This window comes from Carlito syrichta, unplaced genomic scaffold, assembly GCF_000164805.1.
Source record: "Carlito syrichta isolate Samal-C Ts95f unplaced genomic scaffold, Tarsius_syrichta-2.0.1 Scaffold232672, whole genome shotgun sequence".
In the NCBI taxonomy this organism is placed as follows: Eukaryota; Metazoa; Chordata; class Mammalia; order Primates; family Tarsiidae; genus Carlito; species Carlito syrichta.
Genome location: NW_007176768.1, coordinates 1 through 12,067, shown reverse-complemented (window position 1 = coordinate 12,067; position 12,067 = coordinate 1). Strand labels below are relative to the sequence as shown.

General features: G+C 45.7%; 1 protein-coding gene across 1 annotated transcript; it reads left to right on the top strand.

The window, feature by feature from the left end:
* Window positions 1-333: 333 nt before the first annotated feature.
* LOC103253472 (TATA box-binding protein-like protein 2) lies at window positions 334-11,500 on the top strand. The gene is made up of 6 exons (XM_008051770.2): window positions 334-522; window positions 3,530-3,990; window positions 4,625-4,712; window positions 6,208-6,299; window positions 9,129-9,296; window positions 11,183-11,500. The coding sequence occupies exons 1-6, from the start codon at window positions 334-336 to the stop codon at window positions 11,286-11,288; spliced, it is 1,104 nt and encodes a 367-aa protein (XP_008049961.2). The 3' UTR covers window positions 11,289-11,500.
* Window positions 11,501-12,067: the final 567 nt, after the last annotated feature.

Genomic DNA, 12,067 nt, shown 5'->3' with positions numbered 1-12,067 from the left:
CAGCAGGTTGAGGCTGCCGTGGCCGGGAGCGGCCACTGCACTCCAGTCTGGGCGACAGAGTGAGACTCCAACTCAAAAAAATAAACAAATAAAAAAACCAGCCTGGACAACAAAGCGAGATCCGCCCCTCCCCATTAATTAAAGAATAACAATAAATTTTAGAAATGTGAATCCCTAGTTTCTCACTCTCCCTCATGCTCACTTTTCATGCAACTTGCTTGGAGACCTTCTCTCCCTCGGGAAGCAGAGGCGGAATTTGCAGGAAGGAAACGCGCCCACGTGCTTCCCAGCGTGAGCACCCAGGGAGGGCCTCCCCTGCCACCCCCGGCCCACATGCTGGGGGTGGGGAGCGTGGATGGGCCTCGCGGGTGGGCTCATAAAGGGCTTCAGCACCCAGGGGAGCTGGCGGCCGCTCGCAGAACAGGCGCGCCCCCCCACGGCCCCACGGCCCCCGTAGCGGGACCTGCACCCATGGAGGAGGAGGCGTACCTGCAGTACTACATGGATCAGTGCACCACCCAGGTGAGCCTGGACGCCGCTGCTGCCCCAGGTCACGCCCGAGTCCCTGCCGGTTGTGAGTGCCCAGTCCTGTGTGCGGCAAGGGCTTTGCCACCCTCGTTTCTTCCAAAGTTCAGGCGACCTTCAGAAGTGGGCCGAGCACCCAGCCTTTCAACTGGACGTTGGAAGCTTGGAGAAGTAAACTGTTCGGTCAAGGTTGCCCATGAGAACTCATACCTGGTCTAGAGCTCCCTCACCAGATTGGTTCACGTATGCACTTGAGATAGATAGGGTCTCGCTCTGTTGCCCAGGCTGGAGTGCAGTGGGCAACTGTATCTCACTGCAGTCTCGACTCCGGGGCTCAGGTGACCCCTGTGTCAACCTTCCAAGTAGCTAGGGCTATAGGTGTGTGTTGCCACATCGGCTAACAGTTTGCTTTTCAGTTTTTTTGGCATAAGACCCGGCACGGTGGCTCTCACCCGTCACCTCAGCCTAGGCTATACAGCAACACAGCATCTCTGCAAGGTGTTTTAAAACTGGACAGGTGTGGCGGTGCACGCCTGTAGACCCAGCTACTCGAGAGACAAGGTCGGAGGATCGCCTGAGCCCAGGAGCTTGAGGCTATAGAGACAGGCCTTCTCTAAGTTACCGGGCTGGGTCGCCAGATTAAACTGTCTGCCCTAGTACTCGAGGAACACACACACACACACACACACACAGAGTTTGCTTTGTGCTTGCAGTAGTGGTCTCCGGTTCCAGCCAGCCTCTGCTTCGCTACGGTGTTAACACCAACAATAGACCTCGAGAAATAGTCTTTCTGCAGGAGTTGGTGGCCACTACCTTTGCTAACAAGTGGACTGGAAACACCTGTAGCTTCTTTTGGTTAACGAGTATGTTTTCTTGCTGATTTAAAAAGGAAAATCTTGACTCACGTCTATGCATCCCAGTACTTTGTGACGTCAAGGCAGAAGGATCACTTGAGGCCAGGAGTTCAAATCCAGGCTGGGCAACAGTGAGACCCCCACCCCCACCCCCCGCCACCATCTCTACAAAAGTTTAAAAATTAGCTGGTTGTGGTAAAATGCACTTGTAGTCCCAGCTACTTGGGAGCTGAGGCTGAGGCTGGATAATAGATTGAGCTCAAGGTTAGAATTGAGCCATGATCCGGCCACTGTGCTCAAACCTGGGTGACAGAGCAAGACCCTGGCTCAAATAAAGAAAGAAGCTTTAGCGCCAAGTACTGTAGAAAAGAGAGTCTCAAAAAAAGCAAGACAGCAACCGTTTTATGGGAGACTTTGAAGCAACAGTGATGGGTGCTGAGGCAGGCACAGTGACATCCCACAGCAAAAGAGCCCACGCAGGAAAGGTTCTGAGAAGATGAGTTGATGCTGTAAAACCTGTTCAGCACCACAGTTCTCCAGATGTGAGGCCAAGAATGCAATGAGCGGGCATCCCTGCAGACTCTGTGGTGTGTCCCCAGGAATCAGCTCGGCAGGGAGCTGCCAAGGCTTTAGGGCCTTGAGATATCACCTCCAGTAGCTCAGTGAATTCCCTGAGGGAGTGGCGCTCCCCTGGGTAAGAACTCTGACTCAGCTAGAATCCAGCTGTGATGGGAAAGAGGGAGGGAGACCCTGGCTGTTGCGGGGTGTAGTGCACACTGACTGATGAAATCCTTTCCGTCGAGGACAGGGGAGGCCAAGGTCCCGCGGCTCCACTTCACTTCTTTCAGGGCCGCCCTGTGGTTGAAGGTGGGGAGACATGATGGCTCATTTCCTGTTCTAAATCAAAATCATATTTCAAGCGAGTAGCTTCATTTGTCTAAGCGTTACCCTTAAATAATTAGTCACCCCTGCCATCTGCTGGACTCGTGATAACAGCACAATTCAGATGTGTCCAGACACGGTGTGTTAGGTCAGGCAGCGTTGTGCTGAGTTGTATTTGTGATCGGTCACCTGCCAAAAGAGAGATCTTCTTGAGTTCATCTCGCAAGCTGCACTGGAAATCTGGAAGCCAGGCCTGCAGCCTGGGCGAGGCAGGTGGTGAGGCTTGTACCAAGAGAATGGGTTTTCCGGGTAACAGAGCCGGTGACCTTGACATTAGCTGTTTCCCAGGTGCACACCTACCTTGGCTTCTGGGCCATGGTAGCTGAGCAGCCTTCCCTGGGCTGGAAGCACAATACATTGATTTAAACTGTTCTTAACGTTAAGATTCCAATAAGCATTTTCGTATTGTAAATTCATGTATTTAGGAGGTTTTCTTTTTTTCTTCCAAATCACTTCATACCTGAGAACAGAAGGTCCAACGCAAGGTCTTTAGTGAGGCTTGATTAGCATTCAAGACTATATCTTAACCTTCCTTCATGGATTTGCTTTAAAAATATAAACGGAAAACTCCAAAACGTAGTTAAGTCAACCAAAGTTTATAATTAAATAGCGCAGTATATCTGTTGTCTTCCAAGTGTGCACAGTTTACAGCATGCTTGCTCAATTGCCTCTATGATAATATTGGATTTAGAGAGTGGCAGCTCACCAGGGACCTAACTAAAGTAGGAAAGCGTTTATGGAAAATGCTTTCTCTGCATTTTAAGAGATACTTTCCTGTTTCTACTAAGTGTGCTTTGTAACTCTGTAAGACAATCTTACTGGTACTTTGTAGAATGAGGCAAGGCATGCATGTAAGCCCCTTGAACTGCCTCTTATCTTGAACACAATACCTGCCTGCCACAGTGGTACAGGAAGTCCCCAACATACAAATGAGTTCATTCTGAGAGCATGTTTCTAAGTCCAATTTGTTGTAAGTCCGACAAAGTTAGCCTAGATGCCCAACTCACCCGATCAGCTATAGAGTACCGTACGTACTTGACAGGCTATCCTGACACCTGGTGGAGAGAAATAATACATTAAAAAACACAAGTGTGCATCATTAAAGTACATAACTTGAAGGTTCGTGTATAGGGGACTTACTGTGTCCCTTTGGTGTAATGTGCTGTTCTTTTGTTGTGCTTTGTTTGTCTGTTTTGGGACCTGCCTAGGATGCCCTTGCCCCACCTGGGACTCCCCTGCTCAGCCCAGTTGTGCCTTATGATGTGTACACACCTAATGCATACATTCCAGAGAATGCACTGAATTCACATCTTGAACTCCAAGAAACAACGGGCGATTTCTCATCTGTGGATCTTAGCTTCCTACCAGATGAACTGATCCAAGACAGTAAAGACCAGACCGTCACTGGAGGCAAGCATGACACAGAAGAAAAGTGTGAACCTCAAAGTGAACAAAGCAGGTCGCCACCACCCAGCACACAGGACTCTGGGCTGGTCTTAAACAGCAGCAGTGCATCAAGTTCCCATTCATTTCTGCACCCTGGTGATGCAGACGCAGTCCAGCCCTTTCCTGAGAAACCCACCTCCAGCAGCTTGCCTCTGGCATCCTCAACTCCCATGACACCGATGACCCTGGTTTCGGAATGTTGTGGGATAGTGCCTCAGCTGCAGTAAGTTTATCCTTTTCTTTCCATTGAGCAATGCTTCTGGATACATGTTCTATGTGCCCGGATGCGATGGCAACTAATTTCAGGATGGTAGCGTAGGGGAGAGACCTTCGGATTGCATTGTTTGTTTTTTCAGTTCTTCAGAGATTGTGGCTTTAGACAATTTGATTATCTGTAAAATGAAGCACTACTTCTTGATCCTTTAAAAGGGTGTTGATGATTAATAGATACACTCTAGAAAGACTGTATCATTGATACTAAAGCACTGAAGTTCCTGAACATTATGGCCGGGGTTGGATAAACACAAAGGGCATAAAGAGGTAAAATCGAATTTGATTTGCACAAATTTGATTCAGAGTTGTACTTCTATTTTGAGGCATTCTTTTGTAACGGATCTAAAGCTGAATTTTAGGCGGTCAGTCATTACATTTCAGAAACTGGTATTCATGACTTCGTTTGGGGACTTTATATTTTACTAGGGACCATGTCACTGTTTATTCACATCCGTAATAATTCTCCCCCTCAGAAGTTGCTAAGGCACAACATATGAAATTAGGAAATGCACATGTTATTCTTGTCCGTTCTTCTTTTTTAGTCTTTATATGTGACTTACCTTTCTAAATTTACTTTTCTTCAGGAATATAGTTTCTACTGCAAACCTGGCCTGCACATTGGATCTAAAGAAAATAGCTTTGCATGCAAAAAATGTAGAATATAACCCAAAGGTAAGGTTTCTCGGTAGTCCTCTCAGCAACTAGCTTCTCTGTAGATTTTCTTTCCTTCCTATGATCATGATATTGAGTCTTTCCTTTGTTTTGTTTTCTCTTTTGTTTAATTTCTTTTTTTTTCTTAATCGTAATGTGGGTCTCACTATGTCGCCCAGGCTGGTATTGAACTCTTGGCCTCAAGAAATTCTCCCACCTCAGCCTCCCAAAGTGTTGGAATTACAGGCAAGAGCCACGGCACCTGGGCTATTTTTATTTTCTCTTTAAAAGAAGAATTGTTTTTAAGTGAAAAAGCTTTTGGTTAACTCCTAACGTTAATCATTTCACTCTCTGCTTTATCATTATAAAAAATAATCCGGCTGGGCTCAGTGGCTCCCGCCTATAATCCCAGCATTTTGGGAGGCCAAGACAAGAGGATCGTCTGAGCCCAGGAGTTCCAGATCAGCCTGGGCACCACAGCGAGACAAGTAAAAAACTTAGACAGGCGCGGTAGTGTGTGCCCGTAGTCCCAGCTACTTGGAAGAATGAGGCAGAAGGATCACCTGAGCCTAGCGGGTTGAGGCTCTGGTGTCCATGATTGTGACGCTGCACTCCATTCTGGACAACAGAATTTAAAAAACCCAATTCATTCCCTGTACTGAATAAAGTAACTGAGTAGTTCCTAAAAGTTAAGACCTTTTCCTTTTCAGTATCACTATTTTCAGCCTGGCTGTTGGGACACTGGCTTTTTAAAAATGCCTTCATATTCTTGGAAATACTTTCTTCTAAATGTTGTCTCAGGTGGCTGACACTTGTGTATTTCTTCATTTACCCTTTATTTTATTTGAGAAAGTCATATTGTTTAAAGTTCAGGCCTCAACTTCCTACGATTCAGGAATTTTTTTTATCCCCTCCAAGTTTAGTAAAATCTATCCTTTCTTGTGTCCTGCCAGGGTCAGGCATCCCATTTTCAGTGACCTCTTTACTTAGGGGAACTGGATTTGTCAATCCAATCAACCTTTCATGATTTGCCATCCTCTGGACTTAGGAGTACAAAGATGAGTAAGACTGGGCTCCTACTGAGAAAAGCCTCCCTGGCATCAGTGGTGGAGGATTTATCCAGTTAGGTAAAAAGGGCCACATTAGTCAGAGCCTAGAAAGCATCCACTCTGCCATTTTCTGTGTCATGTTGGCGGTTAATAATGATTTTGTTTCCCTGTGCACTGAATAGAAATCATAATAGACTCAATTTAGTTCTGTCATGGAGATAAACGGGATACACACTGTAAAGCTCTTAGCAAAGGGCCTGAAACATGACAGTTACTGATATTCTCCTTAACAGTTATTGGAATTGTTTGTACATGCTGGCGAGTGCATTTTAACTATAATCACGTTTGTTAATGTGGGGAGAAGAGACCCAGACATCATTTAGTGTTTCCATGCAATCTCTCTCTCTTCAAGACTCATATCTGGCTCCTTTTTTCCACCGGGATAATGTCCTCTCCTACGTACACAGAGATTGAATGCTGTCATCATGAGGATCCGAGAGCCCAGGACGACAGCCCTCATATTTAGCTCTGGGAAAGTCGTCTGCACTGGAGCCAAAAGGTATGGGAATCGTCCTTCCACCCTCACCAGACAGAAAGTTTAGTGTGTAAAGCAAGGAAGCATTATCTTTCCTGAAGAGTTGATTCCATAAAATGCCAAATTTGGGGTTAAAAATCTTGTAATACTGACTTATATGCCCCATTTACAGTCCCCCCAACCTATTAAGCTGAGGCTGTTACCACTTTTTTCTTTTTTGAGTCGAGGTCTCACTCTGCCACCCAGGCCGAGGTGCAGCAGCACGATCACAGCTCACCGCAGCCTAGACCTCCTGGGCTCAGGGGATCCTTCTACCTCAGCCTCTTGAGGAGCTGGGACTACAGGTGCACGCCAGCATACCCGGCTAAGTTTTCAATCTTTTATTGTAAAGATGACATCTGGCTATATTGCCCAGGCTGGTCTCAGACTCCTAGGCTCAAGTTATCATCCCGCCTCAGCCTCTTGACGTGCTGGGATGACAGACATGAGCCACCATGTTTCTAAGCTTGTTTCTAAGGTGCAAATTTTGTTTTCCTTTGAGTTGGAGTCATATTCCAACACCCTCGATTTGATGGGCTCCAGTGATCCTTCCACCTCAGCCTTCCAAGTAGCCGGAATTACAGGCACGCGCTACCACGTGTGGCTTTTTTATTTTTTTATTTTTAATTTACCGTAGAGCCGAGGTCTCGCCAAGTTGCCTGGCTGGTCTTGAACTCATGGGCTCAGGCAATCCTCTTACCTTGGCCTCCCAAACTGCTGAGATTATAGGTGTGAGCTACTGCACCTGGCCGCTATGGAAACTTTTAACAACTAATTGTTTCCATAGGAACTTCTGTGTCCTTTTAGGACGCCTGCTGTGATGTGATGTCCTACACAGCTGAAACTACGGGATGATGGAAACTTCTGAAATTTGAGCTTATTTACTTTTGGGGGAAACATTAACACGTCAGTTAGGCCAAACGTGGTTGTTCAAAATGGAAGCCATGTATTTCACTGCTAACGTGGGGACGTGGCTTTGCCAAGGGCATTTCAGGAATTAGAAGTGGGTGGGGAGAGCCAGGTGTGGTGGTGCCTGCCTGTAGTCCTAGCCATTCGGGAGACTGAGGTGGGAGCATCCCAGAAGTTCGAGGCTGCCATGAGCGTGATTGTGCCACTGCACTTCAGTCTGTGAGACCCCCGTCTGAAAACAAAAAGTGGGTGATGAGAATCCACATTAATTAAGGTGAGGTGTATATGAAGTAATGAATGCACAGGAGAGGGGCAGTCTTGGTGAGAGATCTAGGCAAGAGAAGCGGACACTCCCATTGGTCCAGGCAGACAAGTTCCAAAGGGTTTTTCCTCTAGATGACAACAGGGGCAGCCCGAGAGGAGTGTGGGATTCACCTGATTCACCTGCCAAGTGCCCCCATTCTGGAAAGCTCTGCTGTGCACTGTATTGTTCTGGCATGACAGTCGAAGAGAATCTCATGACAAAGGAAGCCTGGACTCTCAGGACTTCACCTTCTCCAGGAGGATCTAGGGTTTGAGTGGGACAGACACCATGAGGACATGGCCACAAAGCAGCCGAATTTTTCCCTCTCCTTCCTCTCCTTCCTCCTCCTTCTCCTTTTCCCTCCCTTTCTCTCCTCCTCCCTTTCCCCCCTTTCTGTCTTTTCTCTCCTTCTCTGTCTCTTCCTCCCTGTCTTCCCTCTCCCCCTCTCCCTCTCTATTTTCTTAAGAAACAGAATCTCACTCTCTTGCCCAGGCTGGAATGCAGTGGGGCAATCATGGCTCACAGTAGCCTTGACCATCTGGGATCCAGAGATCCTTCCACCTCAGCCTCCCAAGTAGCCGGAACTACAGGCACATTCCACTGTGCTCCACTAGAAGTTTTTTCTTGTGTTGGGTATGATTTGAATAACAATGTGTGAGAAAGCATGGGCAAAACTGGGTAGGTTTTGAGGTTTTTGTTTTTGAGGCTGGGTGTCTGTCGCCCAGGCTGGAGGGCAGTGGCACAATCACAGCTCACCATGACCTCGACCTCCTGGGCTCAGAAGATTCTTCTGCCTCAGCCTACTGAGTAGCTGGAACCACAGGCATACACCACCACACCCGACTGATTTTTTGTTGCAATGTGCTCTCACTATATCGCCCAGGCTGCTTTTAAACTCCTGGGCTCAAGTAATCCTCCTGCCTCGGGCTCCAGAAGTGCTGGGACTACAGGCGTGAGCCACTGTATCTGGCAGAGGTTTTGAGGCATTTTCATATGGTTATTTTTGGACAGTTCATCCCATGAAGCCCCAAGAACTGATGCCTTGTCTGGGCTGCTCAGCACATATCTCACCACCTCGTGTGGATTTTTCTGTACGTGTGTGTCCTTATTTTGGTGGTTCTTCCCACCTAAATGGCACACACTTGGAGACCCGAGAGATGGTTCTTAAACATTAGTGAGCACCGCGATGACTGCTGGACCCCACCCCCAGAGATTGTGTGTGGCTGGGTGGTACATGGCACGTCACCTTTCTAACAAGTTCCCAGATGATGATGCTGGTCTAGGGGTACACATCTGGAGATCCAGTGGAAATAATCTTATCAAATAGCATTTTAGTAAGAAGAACCTTAGAGATGAAAGATGATAAATTAAGTCAAGAATGTGTTTGTGGTTCCGTTCAACAACCGTGCATCGTACAAGACCGTTTACAAGGTGCTCAGGACACAAGGATGGGGGGTAAGGCCTCCTCACAGAGCTTAGTTTCGCCGTAAACATTGAAAGATAAGCACGGTGCTGATGGTAACAATACAACCAAAAAGAATGCAGTTCAGCAGTCTAGGGACATGTCATGAAGACATCTCTCAACATGTGTCTCTCCTCAGTGAAGAGCAGTCTCGACTCGCAGCGAGAAAGTATGCTCGTGTGGTGCAGAAGCTTGGGTTCCCTGCCAGATTCCTCGACTTTAAAATCCAGAACATGGTTGGGAGCTGTGATGTGAGATTTCCCATTCGGTTGGAAAGTTTGGTGCTAAACCACCAGCAGTTCAGTAGGTATGACAGTTACGTGGCTTCCCTTTGTGTTTACCAGGATATGTGAGTGATGTTTTGGGCTTCTAAGAGAATGTATGTTTCAGAGAAATTGGGATCATATAAAAGGTGGAACATGGTAGGCGAAAGAGTTAAGGTGCTGTGTTTGCATCCTCAGAGGTTATCCTATGTGCCCTGTTTTGTTGTTGTTGTTGTCTGTTTTGGTCAGGGGTTCACTCTGTTATTCAGGCCGGAGTGTGCAGTGGCACAATCGTGGCTCACCACAGCCTTGAACTCCTGGGCTTAGGCGATCCTTCACCTCAGCCTCCGAATGGCCGGGAGTGCAGGCCACAGTGCCCGGCTAATTTTGTATTTTTTATTTTGCAGAGATGAGGTCTCACTATGTTGTCCACATTGGTCTCAAACTCCCGGGCTCAAGTAATCCTCCTGCCTCAGCCTCTCAAAATACTGGGATTACGGGAGTGAGTCACCACACCCAGCCAACTCAATCTTTTGAAATAGTGATCAATGAACTTAAATTGCATAGGTAACACTGGACGACTTACTAGAATACATCCCTGGCTGTGCTTTGTCACCAGAGATTTCGCTTGAATTTGCTGTCCTAAAAAGCTCAGTGGTGATGTCAGAGGCCCACACACGAAGACCCACTGATCTGTAGATTTTGTAAAACAGGCACAAGTGGCTTGATGGCATTAGCAAAAGAGTTGGGGTTTGAGATGGATAAGTGAGAAGGGGCTGACCACCGGTGAGGGGGACAGGGATGGGGAGAAGTCAAAAAAGGATGGCGGTAGCACATTTTAGGAAAGCAGTCCTATCTGGTGTTGTCCTGATTTTTCGGTGGGGCGTGTGTGTTGGTGGTGGTGTGTGTGTGAGTGTGACTGCAGCCCCATCACAATCGGTGTATTCCTGTCCCCCGGGATATCTCTAGCCCTCCTGACTTCTCCCAACTTGCCGTCTCCACAGCCAGTGCCTCCACCCTCTCATAGCTGCTCTGGGGCTTCTCCACCCCCTTGGGACCTCCCTGAGCTGGAGGTTGATCAACACCAAATCCCTCTGCCCCCTGGGGTGGACACATGGGCAAGGCTCTTGACCTGGCTCTGATGCCCTTCAATTCTCTTGATCGAACTTCAGCCTAAGTCCTTTCATGCCACATCTTACCCTCTCTCTGCCATAGAGCAGTTCGTCCTGTTTGATAGCGTGCATGGGGTCCTGTAGCGGGGCATTCCCTGTCTTGTGTTGGTGTGCCTTTTATACTTGATCTGAGGTGTTAAAAATGGCTTTGCTTTTTCTAGACTTCTACAAAAGTTTAGTTTACATGGATTGGAAAATATGAATGAGTTTCCATTTATAGACACAATCCTGAATTCTAAAACTTAGGCTAGTTTAATTTTCTTTCTTTATATACCGCCTGTCCAAAAGACAAATAGCAGCAGTCTAGAAATTTGTTGCTGTTGTTGTTGTATCTGCTAAGCACATTTAACTTTAACAGTTCATAAGGGCATACACAATGTGTTTATTTGGGGGAAACCTGGAAAATCCAGTCTTTTTAGCAGACTTGTGTGAAAAGACAGGGAACGTTTAATCACCAAGATCTTCATATAAAATTAAATCAGATGCCTGAAGTCGCCATAATTTCTAATAACCTAGGATGGGTTGCACTTGAAAAACATATTGGGATCAAAAATTAAGTGTTCTCGACTGCCACAAGAAATTACTGAGGACACGCAAGACTCTGTTTCCTCGAGAGAGCAAAAAGGTTTTTGGTAAAACAGCTAACTTGTTTGCAGCTTCTCTAATATGCACGCTCATATATAGGGTCTTGAATGTTATGGGAAAGGAGTTGAATCATGTAATTTTTAAGGTCTTTTTTTTCTTTTATGTCTTAACAGTTACGAACCTGAACTGTTTCCTGGCCTTGTTTATAGAATGGTAAAACCACGGATTGTGTTGCTCATCTTTGCATCTGGGAAAGTTGTGTTGACAGGTAAGTGCTGATTTCAGACTGTCCTCAAACTCAGTAACTGTGCGTCTGCGTTGCTTACTCTTTTAAATAGGCTTTTTTACCATGAGAAAGTATTTCTTGCTCTTACAGAATACCGAGAACGGTGAAATGTAGAAGGAATATCGCATCACCCATAGGGCCCACTCCCTAAAATTTTTTTTCACACTTCTAGGTCATTTTGGAGTACATGTCACCTTGACATCTTGCCATTTCATATTTCATTTCACATTCATTTCATTTTTCACATTTGATTTCATTTTTCACACTTCACATTTCATATTTCACACTTCATTTCATATTTCATTTCATTTCATATTCCATTATATTTCATTTCATTTCATTTCACACTTCACATTTCACACTTCGTTTTATATTTCACACTTCATTTCATATTCCATTATAATTCATTTCATATTTCATTTTATTTCACTTTTCATTTCATCTTTCATTTCATATCATTTCATTTTCATATTTCATTTCATTTTCATATTTCGTTTCATTTTCATATTTCGTTTCATTTTCATATTTCGTTTCATTTTCATTTTTCATTTTCCTATTTCATATCTCATTTCACTTCATATCTCATTTCCTATTTCACCTCATTTCCTATTTCACCTCATTTCCTATTTCATCTCATTTCCCTTTTCATTTCCCTTTTCATTTCACTTTCCATTTCATATTTCATTCCATTCCACTTCATATTTCATTTCACTTCATATTTCGCTTCATATTTCATTTCATTTCATATTTCATTTCATTTCATATTTCATAT